This window comes from Lagopus leucura, unplaced genomic scaffold (assembly GCF_019238085.1).
Source record: "Lagopus leucura isolate 7727_CA_CO unplaced genomic scaffold, USGS_WTPT01 Super-Scaffold_73, whole genome shotgun sequence".
Lineage (NCBI taxonomy): Eukaryota > Metazoa > Chordata > Aves > Galliformes > Phasianidae > Lagopus > Lagopus leucura.
This window is the reverse complement of record NW_024962252.1, coordinates 17,205,110-17,225,592: the sequence shown is the minus strand read 5'-3', so window position 1 is coordinate 17,225,592 and position 20,483 is coordinate 17,205,110. Positions and strand designations below refer to the sequence as shown.

The following is a 20,483-nucleotide window of genomic DNA, read 5'->3' as shown; positions in this document are numbered from 1 at the left end:
AACCATCACAAATCCAACACACTAAAAACCCCTCATAAAATAAACATATAGTGAAGACTAGAAGAATGACCAGGCTGAGTTGTAAAGATCCACGAACTGAATATCGTGTCGCAGTTAATGTCTGATAGACCCTTGTAGCCTGGTAGGCCTTTGCAGCTTTAAGTTAAACACTTTTGTAGAGCTGGGAGGTAGCCAAAGGTTTGCTTTCGCTACCCAGTGCATCACTGGAATTGCAGAGCCTTTGGGTGTGGTGCACTGTTCCGTTTACAGTGGAAAAATGAAGCAGCCTTGAGGGAAACCTTGGCAAATATGGCAACGTGTGTGATAATTCTCTTCTATTGCTCTCTGAGTACCCAAGCCTTTTCTTCAGCTGGATGCAATATCTGTGCATTGATTTAGTTACCCTGTATGAATTTCTCTTCCATGAGTTCCCACGTGCTAAAACCGGGTGATTAGAATTAAGAGGTAGGAGGGGGAAAAAAAAAAAAAAAGTGATTTCCTGGTTACATTTGTAGAAATGTACTCATTAACAGGTAATGTTTTTTTTTTTTTTTTTTTTTTTTTTAAAAAGTTAAAGTTTTTTTTAAAAAGTTAAAGCTAAAAGTTTGAATAGTCTTTTAGGTTGTGTTTTCAAGCAATTTCACATTGCTTGCTGTAATACCTTGAGGTATATGGCTGGCTGGCTACAGTTTGATTCCCAGCAAATGCAGATTAAAAACAAGGAGCAAACAGGACTCCCGTGTCCTGCTCCCTGTTCAGGGTTGGGACAGGTCTACCACCCCTCTGTGCTTCCTCACACAGCCTGAGCCAGCTTCTGAGCTCCTGCGGCAGAAAGTTGGCGCGAAGATCCTGATTTCTCAGCTCTCAAAGGCAGAGCAGAAAGTAGTTAGCACTTCCATGGACCACCATAGAGATTACTTTCTGTTTCTTTTACAAGAAGAAAGATAGAAAGGTGATGATCAGCTGTGATTAACTTTATTTTTTTTGCCATGTCAGTGGAGAGGTCCTAGGCTGGTATTAATGATGGCCTCTTTGTGGTAGCAGAAATGAGGCATTTTGGCAAGTGTTTTCTGTAAGTAATTTCAAGTGTGCTTCTGTTGCCTGGGCTGTAATTACTGTGTTGAGAAGACACAGAAGTCTGGTCTCTAGAACTATTGGCTTGGATCTCTTGACTATTAAAAATGCAGTGCTATATTATTATTTTCTTTAGAATTTATTGAACACTGGTAATTCCTGGAATCTTCTTCGGATGGTTGCTTAAGTCTTAGGTTTATCCTTTTAATTTTGGTTTCTATTAGTAAATCTGTTTTGGACTACTAAGTACTTAATTTGGCTTCATACTTTAGGTTCAGTATCTCATATTTTTTGGGTTTTGTTGTAAATGAAATACAGAAAGACTGTTGCAAAGAGATGGAAAAATATCTTCCACTGAGGGAATACAATTTAATTCTGCAAATCAGGCAAGCCTGTTTTGGCAATTATTCTGCTGATTCTTTTTAAGAAATACTTCAAATGCAAGCATAGTTTTCACCAAGAGAAATCTTGCTCTGATGTAATAGTTCAATGACTTTAATGTCTTTCAAGGTTAAAGACTTACCCTGATGGCTGCTGTGGAAATTTCTTCAATGTGAGAAGTGAGATATATGTTATGCATGCCCTACAGTTCCCTCTGTGCTTCCAACGCTGATGCCTGATAACTTGTGAAGGCAGAATTATTTCTTTCAGCAGTGGAGCAAGAAGTTTGGATATGCCTTAGTTTAAGAGGCCATTACCACATGGTGAGCAAAAGTTCCTGCTGTTTGGATAGATGGGATGGAGGCCAGGAAAGCTTGTTAGTGTTTTTCTTTCTTGCTCTAAATTTTTTGTCTGCTGGGACTTTTGTTTTGCAGAGTTTTAGGACAACTTGATGAGAGCTGACCAGTGGGGACATATGAGGGCTATGCCATTAATATTTCTGTCATTTAAAATATGTCCATGAGCAAAATGGATGTAAATGAATAAAAGTAAAAATCATAGGATGGCGTGGATTAGAAGGATTTTTAATGATCGTCTAGTTCCAACCCTTCTACCATAAGCAGGATCACCACCCACTGCGTCATGCTGCCCAGAACCCCTTCACACTTGGCCATGAATGCCTCCAGGGCTGGGGCTTCCGCAGCTTCTCTGGTCAGCTTGTGACACAAAGGCCACAGTGAAGTCCCCCCAGGTGTGGTGTGTACGTTTCTTGACCTTCTTCGTGGAAGGCATTTTGATTCTAGGAAACGGTCTAAAAAAGGAGAAAGAATGGTAGTGATAAAACTAACATGTAATAGGTAAATAGAAATATGACTGACATAGCAGGGCCTGAAGAGAGAAAGGGGGTGCTTAGTCTTCTGGCCATATGTAAAATATTTAATGGAGATGAGTGGTGCAGTGAATTGTCCCTGATCTGCCACTGAAAATTTGCCGTAAATTTAGCTCTTCTTTTACAGCCAGCTTTGACGTGATCATTCTGAAGGATATACTAAAAGGTGAACCCCAGAGCTAGAGGAATCTTAGCTTTCTCTATCAGAACTTCTATTTTTTCTTATTGGTTTCTCACATAAAATTAAGATCTAAAATTCATGCTATTTAAACCTGTGACTTCTGAAGAAAGGAGAACAGAAATGCTCAGGACACTACTCTAAATTGGGACTGGGTCTTTACTGTACCATCTTCTACCTTGGACATTTCTGAGAAACATATACAGCTAATCCCTAGGTAAACCTCTAGGTGGTTTTTAGAGATGTCCAAGAAGAAGATTCCACAGCCTCTGGGCAGCCTGAGAAATGTGTATTTTCACATTATGATTTCTTTTTTCCACAGTAGGTTAGAAGAGTGGCTTAATTAAATTAAATTTATTACATTATATTTATGTTGGCGTTACGAGACTGAAATTCCGTGTTTGCTGTTGGAGACATAATTCAGAGATTGTGATCACAAAGGAGATATCATGAATGGATCTAAAATTTAAGATGCATATAATTCATGTAACTTTGGGTGTTATGGGACACAGTCACTGGGCGTTGATGGTTCCTGTTGTCCTGACTCCTGGTGGTGGGCCCAGCTCCAAGGTGGATGAGACAAAAGTGTGCCTGAAGCAGGCGGATGCTTGGATTGAGACAGCAGTAACTTCTGTACAGCAATACCTGATGCGTAAACACTTGCTGTGCTTCAGAATAGGAGCTGTCAAGGCTTTGAATAATGGCATCAGAAGAGGGATAGCAGGTTAGCAATTGTAGCAGTTATTGGTAATAAAACCTCCTCCTGTATATATGTAGCCCATATATGGGCCTTGGTGAAAAATGAGCTTTGACAGAAGTCAATTCTGGGTTTGTGTGGCTGACTGACACTTTTTGAGTCTGAGGTCTGTTGCAGATCAGCCTTATGTCAGAGCCTGTGGACTCTATATTGAAATTGTTTCTCATGCTCAGGTTTTGTACTATAATGACATTGTATCTTCTCTTTATTTCTTCCCGTTCTAGTTTAACCTCAAGACTTTGAAAATATAATACACATGGCACAGCTTGTAAGACTTTTTCAGACACTGTTAATTCTGCTGCTTCGTGACTACATCTCAGCTGAAGATGGGGAAACAAGAGCAAGTAAGTCTTAATTTTGATATTTCAGCTTAGGGCAATTTTAAAGCATGTTGCATGCTATCTATTTTCCATCCCACGAAGATATTTCTTTCTATGGTAATTTTCCTGTTAAAAATTCTATGATGGAATATCTTATTCCTCTTATAGGAAGGGATTACTTATTACTTAAGATTATTACTTATGAATCTTATAGGGATTAGCTGTATATGTTTCTCAGAAATGTCCAAGGTAGAAGATGGTACAGTAAAGACCCAGTCCCAATTTAGAGTAGTGTCCTGAGTATTTCTGTTCTCCTTTCTTCAGAAGTCACAGGTTTAAATAGCATGAATTTTAGATCTTAATTTTATGTGAGAAACCAATAAGAAAAAATAGAAGTTCTGATAGAGGAAGCTAAGATTCCTTTAGCTCTGGCATTCACCTTTTAGTATATCCTTCAGAATGATCATCTCAAAGCTGGCTGGAAAAAAAAAAAAATCTGTATCTGTTTTATTTGGGAAATAACAAAAGTACCTTTTTGAAAGACAAAATGGCCAAATAAGAAGAATGTGGAAAACATTTCTCTGGCCACAAGGATGCTTCCAGGATAAGTGTTTTTCTTCTAGTTTTCTTTCAAGCAATTACGGTTATTTTACAGGAAGCTCCATCAAATTCCTTCTGTTCTGGAAGAAAAATAAATAAATAAATGAATAAATGGACCCAGAGGGCTGGATCCAGTGCCTTCCAAAGTCCATCCTAAATTATTCTGTGTATTTGTGTCCCTTGACCTGGCTATTTATCTTGTCTTCTGAAGAATCACAATGTGCTTGCTTGCTTCAAGAGCTCCTTCTCCCAGCATCTTTTCTCTTTGCCACTATCTGTGCTGCATAGGCATCTCTCTAGCAGACGGTGGCTGCTTGCTTTCAAGGGAAATGAAATCTGGCAAGGAGTTTCCATAGGCAGGCATCAGGAGAAGGCAGAGCTCCTGTACCTGATATGGAGTTGGAGCCTTTCATGAAGTAGAAGGCATGGGAATACACAGCAACCTATGTGGCCCCAGGTGCCATGGGATCAAGTTAACCTCTTTTGATTTTAGCTGTTTGCTTGGCACCTTGTATATCAGTTATCTCAGCTTCTATTAGAATGAATGGAAGGTATCTCTCCCCTCCAGAGAGTTATTGCTTCCATCTGAGGACATGCATATACAATAGATAGGACTGACCTATTGAAATACATGTGTTAGTCCATGGCCTGCAGTTGCTAATTTGGTGAGGGCTCCATTTTTGAATGGCTACAGGTAAAAGTACTGAAGCCATTCCGATGTCATTATGCAGTTAGAAAGACCTCTCTAAGTAGAGTGCATCATATTTGCTAAATGATTAGATGAACTTACTATGGAGGTTGAGCTGATTAACTGAACATTTTTCTTTTAATAAAATCAGAATATGCTACTAACAGCATTCAGTTGAGGCTTGGGGCTTTATGACAACAAGTTTTAGAGGTGCCAAGTAGTAGTTTCAGAAATCCATTAAAACTGTGTTTGTAGAAGGAGTGGATATTACTGCTGAATTCCAGAGTATTCGGATTATTCCTCTCTAGTGTGTTTTGGTTTGCTAACAAAAATGAATTTTTCTGTTTGTCATCTCTATATACAATGAGATATGGGGAAAAAAAAATCCTCTCTGCTAATTGCATGAATTGCAATTGGCAGCTTGAGAAACTGAATTCCAGAATATTTCATAGTCATTTCTGGTGATAATGTACAAAACAGAAAATGGTGTAGTTTTCAGATACCAAACTTAATCTGTGTAGTTTACAGAAACAATCTTCCTTTCACTGACAATCTCAGCTGATTGTTTTTGTTTTTTTTAACAATATGTATTTATTTTGACATTCAAATTCAAAAGATTCAAATACAAACAGTAACTGATATGAAAGAATGTTTTTCTGTGGAAGAGGGAAGTGATTGAGTTCACTAAAATGTTTGTTTCATTTTTGTTCTTTTCAGGTTGCAGAACTGCTCCGGCTGATTTAGTCTTTATCTTAGATGGCTCTTACAGTGTTGGCCCAGAAAACTTTGAAATAATCAAAAGATGGCTTGTCAATATTACAAGAAATTTTGACATAGGGCCAAAATTTATCCAAGTTGGAGTAGTTCAGTACAGTGATTACCCTGTACTTGAAATCCCTCTAGGAACTCATGAATCCACTGAAAATCTTATCAGGGAAATGGAATCCATACATTACTTGGGAGGAAATACAAGAACAGGAAGAGCTATTCAATTTGCCTATGACCATCTTTTTGCCAAATCTTCAAGATTTTTAACAAAAATAGCAGTTGTTCTCACTGATGGAAAATCCCAAGATGAAGTCAAAGATGTAGCAGCAGAAGCAAGGAAAAATAAAATCACTTTGTTTGCAATTGGTGTGGGCTCAGAAATTGAGGAGGATGAACTTAAAGCTATTGCCAACAAGCCTTCATCAACTTATGTATTTTATGTTGAAGATTATATTGCAATATCAAGAATTAAAGAAGTTATAAAGCAGAAGCTCTGTGAAGGTAAGTGATCATAAAATGTTTTAGAGGGCGTGCAGAATGGAGTTTTGTATCTATACTGATTTCTTCCACAAACAGAATTCGCGATGAGTGTAGTTTAAGGCTCTAGATAGCCTTTCCTATGATCTATGATGCCCTGTCCCTGGAAGTGTTCAAGGCCAGGTTGGATGGGGCCCTGGGCAGCCTGATCAGGTATTGAATGTGGAGGTTGGTGCCCCTGCATGTGGCAGGAGGTTGGAGATTCATGATCCTTGAGGCCCCTTCCAACCCTGGCCATTCTGTGATCTTTTTGATCACACTTGCAGAAATCCCTCTTGAAATGTTATCTCCCTGCTAGACAGAGGGAAAGATGCAGAATATTAACACAGTGAGTTTAATTTCAGCATGTAGAATTTTGCCTTAAGTTCCAGTTTTTTTGCATTGATAACATTTAGGAACATTGAATTAGTTAAGCGCTTCTCGGAGTGCTGAGGATATAGGGCTTACTTCATCCCTTTTCCTAGGTGCAGCTGGTACTTATCCACATTTCAGTTTCTTCTTGGCAGTTGAAAGGGTAGCCTATTATTCCAAACAAGAGTTCTACAAGTGTGTGTTGAAAAAAACAGAGGAGAGACCGTTGGCAAAAGTGCCTGGAATTGTAACAAGCTGATCTTTGTAAAAAGGATTTTGTTGAGGAATTAGCCAAGACCAACACTGTAAAATGACTTTTTAGTTTTAGAATGCTGCAGCAGTGCTGTTGCATAGAGTTTTCTGATAACTTTGTAAAACAATGTATTTCCTGTGTATGAAAAAGCAAGCAGATTTCTTCTAAAATGTGTCACTCAGAAGGACAGCTAGTATGCATCAGTGCTGTGTAGTACATGTGTTATTACCAAGAATCGATGGAAGTTGTATTTCAGTTGTACTATATTTCTGCACTTTCAAAGAGCGAAAAATAGTTTTCATTTGTTCTTCATTGAAAAAGAAAAGGCGTTATTTATGTTGAGATTAATAGTGTTTCTTTCTTGATAAAATTATGAAAATCATAATAATTCCATCTGGCTGATGTAGTGAAGTCAAGGCAGTCCAAAAGTTAAGTCAACTAAGTGCAGCTGAATTCTTTATTAAAGTTTCATGCAGGAGTGGTTTTCCCAAAATAAGCAAAAGATTTTCTTTAAATAAACGCTATATTTTGTCAAGATAAATGTTCTGCTTTCAGGATTATGTCTAGTGACATGGTTTAGCAGTGGATTTCCAGTGTTAGATGGATGCTTGGATGTGATGATCTTACAGGTCTTCTCTAACCTAGATAATTTTATGATGCTGAGTTAGCTAGTGTCCTTAAAATTCAAATACAGTATTTGACTCAAGTCTTGCAGCACTAAATTGTGATTGCTGACTACGTGTGCAAAATAGTGTTTCCATTTACTGTTTTATTTCTAATGACCCTTTTCCTCCCTGCCCTTAACATGCTCCCCTTTCGCACTGGCATTCAGAGATGCCTCTTGCAAAGAGTGGGCAGAGCCAATTGGCAGCTTTGTTTCTACCTGCAATGCTTTTAACAGGTAAACTGAAATACTAGCAAGCTGGGGAAATTTTGTACATGAATAGTGGATTTGTATTGTTAAGATTGATTTTGATTCCGAGAGAGGAAGTTCCGTAAAGGCAAAGCAGCAATGATTTGTCTGTGGTCAACCACATGGAACTTTCTCAAAGTTTTGCGATTTTGACTTGATCATCTATTTTAATGTCAAAATAAATGCTAGCCTTTACTCTTTAGTGTTTGTTATTTAATGAACCTAAGAGCACAGGGACAGTATTTCCTTTTTAGGAAAAGAAAGCTGAGGTTTGGTGGGTTGTGGGGCAAGTAGTGCTGATATGAAGTGCCTTGCAATGGAGGGCTGCCATGTGTCTGTTGGGAACTCTAGTGTTTGTTTCAGAGTATGCCAGGATGAAAACAGCTGCTGATCCTGCCTTCCAGAAAGGACAGGGGAGTCTAGAAGGCAAATATGGCTAAAAGCATCCCAGGATATTTAAGATTTTTTTATTCTGGATGTTGAGTGTTTTTAATATTCTCCAGTGAAAATGCAGAAAAGATTGTGTGTCAAAAAGCATGTAAAAATAATAGTCAGTGCAGATCTCAGAAGCAGATAACAGATTTTAACATCTGAAAGCTTTTTCATGCCTCAGGAATGAAAAATAAAGTATCAAAAATCCATATAAAATCATTAGAAGGGAACAAGATATAACTGTGACTGGGACTGTGAACTGGAAATACAATCCTGTCTCCAGTGAAAGACAGCTCTTAATTTTGCTGCTGACTTCTGCATCCTTTGTAATGGCCCGGTTAGCTGTCAGAATAGCCCTGCTGGAAGATGATCCAGAAGACCCAAAGATCAGCCTTACTGTGAATGTTTTCATGTAGTTCTGCAACGTGCCATTGAAAATAAACAGTGTAGTAGTAGTAGTTTCTTAATGTATAATTTGATACATGCTTAATTTATGTTTGATTCAGAATAATGACCCTCTCACATAAAATAATCTAATTTCTGCATTGTTTGATTTTACAGCATATTTCTAATACTGTGACTGAGAAAAGATGTATACATTTGTTATCTTGTCAGTGCACATGGTTGTCTGTAATCTGTATTAATGACAATATGACCATTATTCAGCCTTGAAATAAACCTTCTAGCAATATCATGGAATCATTCTCTATGTGCTTTTTGCTGCACAGAGTAAATAAACCTGAAAAATAAAGTCTTGTTATTTTTATTATTATTGGAACATACGGACTTAAATCCTACATCTGGTTTTTTGAGACAAACAAGAAGGAAAATTGTGCTGTATTTTCCTTTTTCTTCCTTTTTCATTGTAGCATTCGGAAGGTAAACATTTTAGTTTCCTTTATTTAACTAGGGAATTAATGCAGTTCTTTCTTATATAACCAAGCAGATAACTTGTAATATATTTTTGTTTTGGGACTCTAGTGATGTTTTGCTATGGAGAAAAAAAGAAATCCAAGGGGAATGCATGTGACTTCTACACAACCACACAACTACTTCAGGTAGCTGTGGCATGTCCTGTTAGGGCTGATTGTCCTTTCCCAATGAAGATCCTTTGTGCAGACATTCTAGCTCAAGATTTTCTTGAAATTTCAGTGTCCACTTTTCCCACCAGAATGGAGATAGCTTCTGATTGCCCTTGTGTTGGCTAAAAAGAAGCTGTGAGGCATTGCTTGTATCATATAGAAATTCCAGTTTAAGCCTTTGAGCTGATAATTCCTTAGCACTGAAACCTGAGTTTTCCAGCCCCTCCATCATGATGGAGGTGAGAGAACTCTCCACCATTTCTTTGGAACTTATTCCTAACATGCTTTTTTTTTTTTTTTTTTTTTTTTTCTTCCCTCTGTGAAAGGGTATGTTTCAAAAGGAACAACGGAAAGTGAACAATTAAAACATAAATAGTCTAGCATCATTTTAATGTAACGGATTTTTGTTCTTTCAATTCATTTAATACCACAATTTAGTATTGGCTTTAGAATTGAATTTTGCTTTTCTGTCTTGCATGCTTTTAAACAATTTAATTCTGCTGCCTAGTGTTAGTTTGATTAAAAACAAACAAACAAAAAAAACGAGATAGCATAAAGCCTACTTTAGTTTCCACAGGAAAAAAAAAAAAAATACCACACACTGTTTGTCCAGCATCAAGCAGCAACCAGTGTAATAAAATAGGTTAAAGCCACTTTTGAGAGAGAGAAAATAAGGGAAAAAAACAGTTGTAAATAATTGGAACTTTTTCAATTTTGAACTTTTTCAATTTTCAGTCTAATTTTGTGATTAGGAAAGAGGCTGAATTAATCTGAATTGTTAATGCAGTAGATTAACATTGTTTTTGACACCAAACTGAGTGGTGCAGTTGATAGACCAGAAGGAAAGGATGCCATCCAAAGGGACATGGACAAGTCTGAAAAATGGACCCACGCAAACCTAATGAGTTCACCAGGGCCAAATGCAAGGTGCTGCAATAGGGTCAGGGAAATCCCAGGTATGTGTACAGAGTAGAACAACTATTTGAGAGCAGCACTGTGGGAGTTCTGGTGGACAAGAGGCTCAACATGGGTCAAAAGTGTGTGGTTGCAGCCCAGAAGGCCGGCTGCATTCTGAGCTCCATCAAAAGAGAGATGTCCAGCAGGGAGAGGGAGGTGATTGTCCCGCTCTTCTCTGCCCTGTGCGATCTCATCTGGAGTACTCCGTTGAGGCCTGGGACTCCCAGCACAAGAAAGATGGAGAGTTGTTGGAGTGGGCCCAGAGAAGGCAAGGAAGATGATCAGAGGGCTGGAGCACTTCTCCTATGAGGACAGGCCTGGGGAGCTGTGCTTGTTCAGCATGGGGAAGAGAATGCTCTAGGGGGACCTTATTGTGTCCTTTCTATACCTCAAGGGAGCTCACAAACAGGAGAGGGATGGACTATTTACTTGGCCTGGTAGCGATAGGATGAGGGGAATATTTCAATCTAAAAGAGGAGAACTTTCTTTATTCAGAGGGTGGTGTGAGACAGTGATACAGAGAGGTTCAGAGAGGCTGTGGACACCCTGGAGGTGTTCAAGGCAAGACAAGACAGGACTTTGGGCATCCTGCTCTAGTGGGAGGTGTTCCTGCCCACAGCAGTGGGTTGGAACTGGATGATCTTTAAGGTTCCTTCCAATCCAAACCATTCTGTGATTCTGTGATATGATCTACTGTAGCATTTTGAGACCATAAATTTTAAAATATAAGTCCAGTATTTTTATGAGTCAAATATTCCAATACTTTTTAAAGTACAATTACTTACAAATCAAAATAGCAGTATGTAGTTGCAGTAAAATGTGATGTCTCTGTATTCTCGCGTCACGTCTCAGAGGATTCTGCATATCGGTTCTCTCTTGTACTTCAGTAGCAGTTATAAGTTCATTTTTTATTTCTTGAAGGGCAGCAACAAAAAATTAGGTAGATGAGATGTTACCTTTTGAAAGTTTTAAGTTGTATTTTTAACTGTATTTGCATTTCTTACTTTGCAGAATCTGTTTGTCCTACAAGAATTCCAGTGGCAGCTCGAGATGAAAAAGGATTTGACATTCTTGTAGGACTAGGTGTGAAGAAAAAGGTTAAAAAGAGAATTCAAATACCAACTACTAATGCTAAAGCTTATGAAGTAACATCCCGTGTTGATCTGTCAGAGTTGACAAGGTATTTACATTGATAAGTAAGGTGCTAAATGTGATAAGATTTTAATGTTTGTTTAAATTGAGAGAGACTTGTTTTAAGATTTATGTAACTGTTCAAATATTGGCCTTTTTCTTCTCCACTGCCTTATTTAGGAATGTGTTTCCAGAAGGTTTGCCTCCATCCTATGTGTTTGTTTCCACTCAAAGATTTAAAGTAAAAAAGACATGGGATTTGTGGAGAGTTCTGAGCCTGGATAAGAGACCACAGATAGCAGTCACAATTAATGGAGAAGAGAAAACATTGTCATTCACTACAACAAGTTTAATAAATGGCACGCAGGTTATTACTTTTGCTGCACCTCGTGTAAAGGTAAGAAGTAGGTCAGCATTCTGCTGGAATACTCATTTAAATGCACATTGTTCCTTTGCCCTTTATGATTTTTTAAAAATGCATGATTCTTATTATTAACTGCTTAGGCATTTAAAAATGGATGGTGGGTACTTCACCCATGTTTCTTCAGCATCCACAGTGTCTGCTTTGCGGGTGGTTTTTACTCAGCAGTTTCCAGCAGGTAATCGTGAAGACTTGCAAACACATAATGAAATGAGTTTCTTTCTTCTCTAGAAGAGCACAAAGTAAGTTGAGTCTGTATTTGTTTAGCTCTCTGTTGAATAAAAATTCCTTTCAGCTGCTTGTTTTTCTCACTGAAGGGATTCCCCTCTTTGTGCAAACCATTTTTATTATTTCTTAGTTTATTCTGTAGGTTTTCTCTCAGTATTTTTTTCATTATTCCAGTGAAGTATTCAAGTCTGTAAGAAAGAGAACTAAGTTGCAGGAAGGAGATTTAGTGTCTCCACTCTCGTGTTCATACCGGTATAGGAATACACAGCCTACAGATTCCTGTTCCAGGCTTGGGGAATATTTTTTTAATTCAGCAAGAAGGACACTTCAAAAGAAAAGAGGGGGAAAGATTTACCGTTGGAGCACAGGGTTGCCAAATGGGTTCTGATTTTCTGGGAAGTGGTGGCCTGTATTTGAATTCTTACTCCAAGTGAGGCTAATGAAATTTGAAATATAAATCCTCGGAGAAAGAAGGTCTAATGTCTAAGAGAAGGTCTTAGCTACAGGGCTTTTGTTGGGAGGAATTTTGTTCTTCTGTTATTATAAGAAGAATTTTGCTTTTTCTTTCTAAGTTTTCTCTTCCTTGATTTTCCTGAGATTGCTGGAAATCTCATTTATGTATAAATGCATTAGATTTACTCATAAGTGTTTTGAGTATCTACTGGGGAAAGAAAAATATTCCTGCAGTCCTAGGTATTTTTATTTTTATTTTCTAGTGATGATTTATCACATTTCCCAATAAAATTGAAATGTTTAATATAGTGATCTGTTGTTTATTTTGTCTCGCAATGAGAACCATTGTAAATAAAACTGTGATCTACAAATAAGAGTATGTTGGAAACAGAGCTGCTGCGTAAAGCTATAGAATGAGCACTGCTCTGAAAGTAACGCCTCCTATTTTATTATGTTGGCCCACAATGTCAAGGGCAGATGTTGGTGGTATGGCAGTAGGGATTGAATCTTCCTACCAATATTCTATTCCATTTTGTGGCTGTGCAAAGATGGCAGCAGGGGGGCAATCTGACAAGAGGGCATCTGACATGAAAGTGTCTATGAAGCAAAAGTGTGTTGTTGAATTCCTCTGTGAGGATAAAATGACACCCACTGTCATTCATCGATGCTTGCTGAATGTTGATGGAGACCAAACAGCGGGTGTGAGCTTTCAGCAATGGTGACAGCAACAGTGGGTCACCTCCACTGGTGCAGATTTTTACAAGTGCAGCATGCAGGCTTTTGTTCATTGATGGCAAAAATGCATAGCTAACACTGGTGACTGTGCTAAAAAGAGTGTTTAGTAGCTGAGAATTTGCTCTATGAAATAGTCTTACTGTGCTCCTTGCATTTGTTGTGGTGGAATTAATTTATCTTCGTGCCTACAGAAGTTGGTAAAGATATATAATGAAATGTATGTGTTTAAATTACTATTATGTATATGAACTTACTGTTGGATTAATTTCATAAATGTACTTGTGTGAAAAGTGATCTAGGCTAGGCAAGGCTAAATAGCTAAATAGTTTAGAAATTAAGGGAAAGACTCAAGGATAGTATTTCTTCTTCTATTAAATTTCTTTTCTTATGTAGGTGTGATAAATACTTCTTTAAAGCTCTCTAATTTTGTTACCTATGTAAATATACTCTTTATTTAAATCTTAAGCTGAGGTTCTGTGATATGATGAATGTAATACTTGTCTTTTTTTTTTTTTTTTTAGACTATTGTGATTCCTTCTGCCAATAGCATGTCTTTAAGATTTTTCTGTAAAAGACTAAGTAGAAAGTTTTTCAAATACTGATGTGTTTGTACTACAATTTAAGGTTTGAAGTGCTTGAGACATCATACCGCTGCTTACAAAAAATACCTCTCAGGCTTTATATTTGCAACGATTACAAATCTCAGCATATCCTGGGTCAGACTGATCTGTTTGGTTTAAAATAATTCTGAAGTACAGACTATTTATTAGAAAGCATAATTTTCTCAGTTGTGGTATTACTTGACCAATACTTTCTTTGCCTGTGCAATTGTAAATATAGCTCAAATGTTCAAAATGAGTTTTACTGTCATTTAAATTAAAAGTAATTTTGTTTTAAAAGTTTCCATTTTCTTTGTTCTTTTTTAGACATTGTTTGATGAAGGCTGGCATCAAATTCGTCTCTTAGTTACAGAAGACTTTGTAACTTTATATATAGATGACCAAGAAATTGAAACAAAAGCATTACATCCTGTTTTAGGTATTTACATCAGTGGACTGACCCAAATAGGAAAGTATTCTGGAAAGGAGGAAACTGTACAGGTATGCTTATGTTAAAAGCACAGAAATTTAAATGTCAGGTTAATGCAGTTGCTGTACTGTAAGTTAGCATTGTGTTGGTGATTTCAATTTTCCTGCACTTACTCTTCTAATTTACTCTAGGTTGAAATTTAATATATAAAATTCTAGTAGAGGGAATGCAGGTTGTCAGAAGGACCCAGCACGACTGGTATATACCAGTCGCATGGTATACAACACTGCATGGTGTACTTAGTTGGTGCCTTCAGCAGGTATTGGTTTTTGGTGAGTCACTAATTTGATGCAGTACTTTGCTCAAATTTGGAGGACCATATATCAGAGCAGAGTATATCCTCTGTGCTTGACACTTGCGTATAATTTCCATCCGTCGTGTGAGCTATGTCAACATAGCTGGGAGGGAACAAAATTTTTCTCATTGCTAGCTGTCAAGAAAATACGAAACTTGTCAACTCTGGCTATGTTGCACAGCAAATACTGGGTGTACAAGGGAGCAATATTTGATTGCTGTGCTGGAAAAGAAGCCCTGAAATTGCTGTTTGAGCTTCTCCTCTATTCTGAGGAATGCTATATTCCTCTTGCCTTCAGCTGTATGCAGACACCAAAAAGCTGATAACATTAGGCTATATAGGATAGAGCGTTGGTGAGGACTGTAATTTGACAGTGTTCAAGATGTTCACTAAGTAGATTGTTTCCTTGCATTTATAAAAACGTGAGCAAAGTGATAATTAACATTTTAACAATTAGATTGAGAATAAAGGAAGCAATACTAAGAAATACTGAAGTACACAAGTAGGGGGAGTTTTTCTGCTCATTTTGAAGCTATACTTATCTTTTTTTAAACTACAGTGCTTAATTTCATGACCCTTACTGCTCCTATTAAACTGTGTTGATGTGTTTTGCATCATCTTCGTTAACTCTATTCAGATGCCGTTAATCAGTTAGTCTCAGTTTTGTGCACTTGCAGCCAGGCTTCAATACTATTATTACCATATTCTAAACCTGTACATGGAAACTTGGATGACATTCTCTGCGTGTGACTCAGCATTTCTGATAGAAATATAGTTTGTATGGTGACATTCTTCTTTGTGAATAACAATGAATGCTTCCCACAGATTTCTGTTAGGCACTTATTTCAAGGAAAGTAAAGATTTTGGAATTGTAATCAATCATCTCACACATTTTCCACGTCAGTGCAGGATTATCTCATTCTCATAGTTTTGTATGTTCTGGGATTTTAGGGTTGTTAGTTGCACCTCTTCTTTTTTTTTTTTTTTTTTTTTGTCTGAAGTCTCTACAGAATTGGATTTCATAGCTTTCCCAGCAGTACAGTTTCTGAGTTGAGGAATGTTATTAGCAAAGCATGTAATCTAAAATAAAAACGAAAACATTTTGGGAATGTAGAATTGTACAGATCATCTTCTGATAGTGGACTGGAAAAGAAATAGAAAATCTGCCTCAAGTTGCAATTTCGTATTTCAGAAAATACTCATATTGCAGTGTATGGTATTAACAGACTTGATATTCTCTTTTGTCTTCCCCCTGCTTGTCAAACTTATGATTTTTTGTTAAGTGTGATTGGGGCTTTTTTCTCTTTGTGGCCATGACAGCTTCATGCTAAAAAAGATGGCTTGAGTGCATTTGTTCCCTGCAGTGACAAAGCAGAACAGCACAGATTTTTGCTTACCTGTTGCCAGTGTTTCTGTTGGCTACTTCTTACAATTTTACGTTATACATCTAAACTCTAAACTAAATTATTCCAAGTGTCAGGGATGCTTTCTAATGCTTCACCAAGATTTAGTAATCTTACATCTAGTAGAGGCAGGTCAGTGTAGACATGTCTAACCAGGACTGTTAAGGTGAAAAGGGAAGTGTTGGTTTTACTTAGAATCAAAGAATCACCAAGGTTGGAAATGACCTCCAAGATCATCCAGTCCAATACTCGTATACTTATTCTGTTATAACTGTTTCCAAATGGTATTGGCAGCTGGTATAGTTCGTGCTGTGCATGTTTGGATTTGCTACCAAGGATTAAGGGTGATTATTTCTGCTATTTTAGAAAACAAAATCTTGGATTGATTATTTTCCTTTAAATAATTCTGTTACAGAATGTTATATCGGTTGCACATATGAATCATTGTGAGGATCCTCACTTAGGGTTCCTACATCTTTCATTGATTTTTTTAACTCTAGCAGACACACAAAGCTTCCAGTTTCGGTTGCTTTTTAATATTATGTTCATTTTTTAAACCTGTGGAATGACATAAAGTAAGAAGGATCTTGTTTAAACATAGCATGTCAGACTATTAACGATTTTCCTAAAAATGTCTTTTCTGTCTTAAATTATAGTTTGACATACAAAAACTGCGAATCTACTGTGACCCAGAGCAAAATAATCGAGAGACAGTCTGTGAGATCCCAGGATTTGTGAGTACAATAGATGAACTTTTGTGACCTACTTGGCTTCTGTACGCATCACTGTTTGAAGCTGACTTAGGACTGTGCAGTCAAGCGACCCAGAATTTGTCCACTTTCAACCTTAGTTTTGCACAAACACATTTTAAAAGCTTTTGTCATTCTGGATATTTGACGGTGCTAATTTGTAACAGCAGTGTAGGAGAATCTCATAATTTTCAGTTACAAATTCAAGATTTTAAACATTTCAAATAAATAAAACGGCTAGATTATGGCAGTGTAAAATCCTTTAAGTGTAACTTTTTAATTTATCTAATATACATGTTGCTACTTCCTCTGAAAATTCTGTATGTGCTCAACAAACCTATACTCTTAAATTACCTTTTCATATCAGAAATATCTACGCTGAATTCTGATTTTAAAATCCCAGAGGCTGAAATGAAGCCAAGATTTTATGAAGTACGTTATGAGTAAGACAAAAACAAAATGAAGTTCAGTATCGCAGAGTTCTTATATGCAATTAGGAAGCCCAAGGACTCCTGCATGATTGATGAATGAAAATGAAAGATTCTTTCTTTTCTCTCTTAATTATACAAAGTAATGTAAAACATGCACAGACAAATTAGAAAACCATTTGTGCCACACAGTTGTGGCCAGATTTACAAAAGCATTCAACTCCCATCCAAAAATATTTGCAAGAGATTGGTTTATATCTACAGTGCCTTTCAAAATGTCATCCTTTGTTTGGTGCCTAGTCCCAACCGAGCTAAAGATAGTCTAGGTGCATGCAAAACTATATTCTGCATGTTGTGATTTAGTATGTTAAGACAATCTTGCCAATTTGAGAATAGAGTCTGTGAATCTTCAACATCCAGATACTTCATTTTTTGCCAAATTTGCATAGAGTCCCAGCTAGTGTGTTTGGCTTGAATTCAGTTATTGCCAGCATTTCTGTTGTAATGAGCTCCCATATTAAAACCTTTCTAGAACTCACGACTTTTGCTTAGAAAATAAGAAAGTGGCTAAGTTCTTACTGTTCTGAAATCTGAGTGTGTTTCTGGAACTAGTGAACTCAGGAAGACTCTTGCAGATGAACTTTTAAAGTTAGCTTTAAATACAAAGTAAACTTTATTATTTCACTGTTTACCTGCACCACGTATCTTCTTGCTCTTTGCAGAGAACGAGTAGGATATAAAAAATAAATGAGAAAAAAAAGTGTAACCCTTAGAAAGAAATACTGAAAAGTCTGTCATTTTGCAATCTCTTCATCTTGGCAAGACGTCTGAGCAAAAAGCTTACATTTTGCCAGTTTAGTATCACATACTGTTGTAAATTAGATTTGGGCTTCACCCATAAAATTCTGGACTCCTTCAAGAAATAAAAATTTTGGATGGTCTCCAAAGAGGTAATGAAAGTTGGAGACATGTGGTTTGTGCTTGTATTCCATCACAGTGTGGTTGTGTCAGAGCTCCTGAACTAAACTGGGGCTGTGTGTAGTATTTACAGCCTGAATTCATCCCCTCTCCCTGAAGCTTTAGAATAATTTCAAACTCCCACTACAGTTCTTGGGGAAAAGCAATCTTCTCTAGATTTTGCCTGAGGGAAAGATTGAATTCAGAGGAACCTGTTTCCACTCAGTGTTTATAAAGCTTGTGATAACTGTGTGGCATCAGAAAACTCCTGTATGTGGTGCAGGTAATGGTGACTAAATCATTAAAACAGACAATTTCGTGTTTGATGTGCTGAAACATATGGGGATTTTTCTATGATACTACAGATACCATGCAGTCACACAGGAAATCATGCTAGAGAAAGCCAGCTTTGGCTCTGTGCTGCTGTGCATTTTTCCAGATGCTGAATTCGGGCAGAAATCAGAGATTTTAAAAATGTTTTAGGGTATTTTTGGTCATTAATGAATAAGTAGAGTATTCTTTGGATGAGAAGTTACTCCTGGCACATGATTGGAGCTAAGTCTGAACATTCAGTGTATAAATATTTACACGGTCCAGTTTTAATTTGTTCTGTCATGACTTTTAAAAATTGCTCTTGGAAGCTCTTGTTTAGATACCCTTATGATACTGAGCTTCATCTCTGTTGACAGCAGCTGCACACAAACCTGAGAAAATCTGAAATTTTGAATTGTAGATGCTGGATATTTACTGCTTCAAATTTATGGCTGGTTTTGATAATGTTTACAAATGAATGGATTTTGCTTAATGCAAGTATTTTTTTATTCTTAAATGATGTTTCTTCTTGTTTCAGAATGGAGAGGTAGGCACAATCCTAAACTGCTCAAACTCATTTTAAGGTAGTATATGACTTTATATAACTTGTTATTATAGGGGATGTACTCTTTGTTTTAAAAAATGGATGGAAGTTTACTAAGCTCAAAAATGCTGCTTTTCATTAATTGAGTCATACTCAGTGGGCAAACTGAAAATCAGTTTTCTGACACACATTAGAATAAATGTCCTGATTTTTTTTCCCAGTTCAATTGGATTGCTCTTATTTACAGGGCTGGATACTGGTGCAAAGTGAATGGGGTTGTGCAGTCAGGTTCCTGGATTATACCAATGGGAGCTCCCTGAAGGGGAGTTGATTTGAAGTCTTAACACGACAGTTCCCCTAGCCATGCTGGTAACTCCACTCTTGCTTGGGACCATTGTGAAGGCAATGTGGAACTATATTTTGAACAATCATTTGACCCTTAGAAATAATTCCATTCAGAGAACATTTTAAGGAATTTGTATCCTTATAGAAAATCTGGGTGAAATGTTATATAAAGTGCATTAGATAATAAGTGCAAAGTCTATTCTTTCACATCTTTTCATAAAAGAGAATGCACTGAATCTAGCTGCAACATGTTTATTGCCTACAGATGTACCTACATTTTGGCTGCCTAGCCTTGAGATGATGAAATATGAAATCGATCTAGCAGCTCTCCCCTTTTCTGCCTTAGGTTTCCTGTGATCTCAAAGGGGGGAATAGATATATCAACTGATCTATTGAGATTTAGTGTTTACCATTGTTTGCATAGGAAGTGTAGTTTGGAGGAATTCACCTCAGTGATGATGAGCACCCTTGGGGTTCCAGGTAGGAATCGGTGGCAGCAGCCATACCCTACCTTTCCTGAAGTAGCTTAATGGCTGGGACATGCAAGCACAAGATGGGGAGATCTGGGTTTTACATCCTTTTCTGGCTTGATACACAGTAGCCTGCCCAGTCACTATGCTGTACATATAATGCATATTATTTGTTAGATTGTTTTTGTAAACTTCTGTTAAATAGGTATATTTAATAAGTGATCACACTTCAAATTATGAATATCAGTTAGTTTAGGAAAACAGTTCTGTGTGTTGCCAGATTGAAAGTTACTAAATGGCTTGGTAAAAGATCTGTGGAAAAGCAAATAGAGTTACAGGTATTGGCAAATATTAGTATTTGCTTCTTTATTTATTTTCTCCTTGTAAAATGATGGATTTGTGCATGCAAAGTAGTCGGAGAGCAGTGTTCAGGTGAGTAAAAATTCCACCTGAACAAACTAGTGAAAGCCGGGGCCCATGCAACCTAAGCAAAATCAGCCTCACATAACCTTATGATATGTTTGTTCAGTGGTTTTGGCAAGTGTTTTGATGGTTGGTTTTATTCTTGATAGTGCATGAATGGCCCAAGTGATGTAGGCTCCACACCTGCCCCCTGCATATGCCCTCCAGGGAAACAAGGACCTCCAGGCCCCAAAGTAAGTTTTCATTCTTTCTTCCTGAGCATACATTACATTTTTTTTCCCCTAGTCTCATGCTGACCTGTCATGCAGATTAAAAAAGTA

The 20,483-nt window shown here is 37.3% G+C and overlaps 1 protein-coding gene across 6 annotated transcripts in view; it reads left to right on the top strand.

The window, feature by feature from the left end:
* The window catches only part of COL21A1 (collagen type XXI alpha 1 chain), a 102,328-nt gene that overhangs the window by 23,091 nt on the left and 58,754 nt on the right, over nt 1-20,483 (top strand). For 3 of the 6 annotated variants that reach the window (XR_006181964.1, XM_042889121.1, XM_042889112.1), the window contains exons 2-10: nt 1,585-1,778; nt 3,504-3,623; nt 5,605-6,156; nt 11,192-11,360; nt 11,492-11,708; nt 14,075-14,248; nt 16,592-16,669; nt 18,920-18,928; nt 20,313-20,396. Coding sequence is in view for 5 of the 6 variants with exons in the window: in XM_042889121.1 (XP_042745055.1) it covers nt 3,536-3,623; nt 5,605-6,156; nt 11,192-11,360; nt 11,492-11,708; nt 14,075-14,248; nt 16,592-16,669; nt 18,920-18,928; nt 20,313-20,396 (1,371 nt within the window). In the remaining variant the exon portion in view is untranslated. The remainder of the gene's footprint in view (nt 1-1,584; nt 1,779-3,503; nt 3,624-5,604; nt 6,157-11,191; nt 11,361-11,491; nt 11,709-14,074; nt 14,249-16,591; nt 16,670-18,919; nt 18,929-20,312; nt 20,397-20,483) is intronic. The other 3 variants (XM_042889128.1, XM_042889130.1, XM_042889135.1) reach the window with 1 other exon arrangement.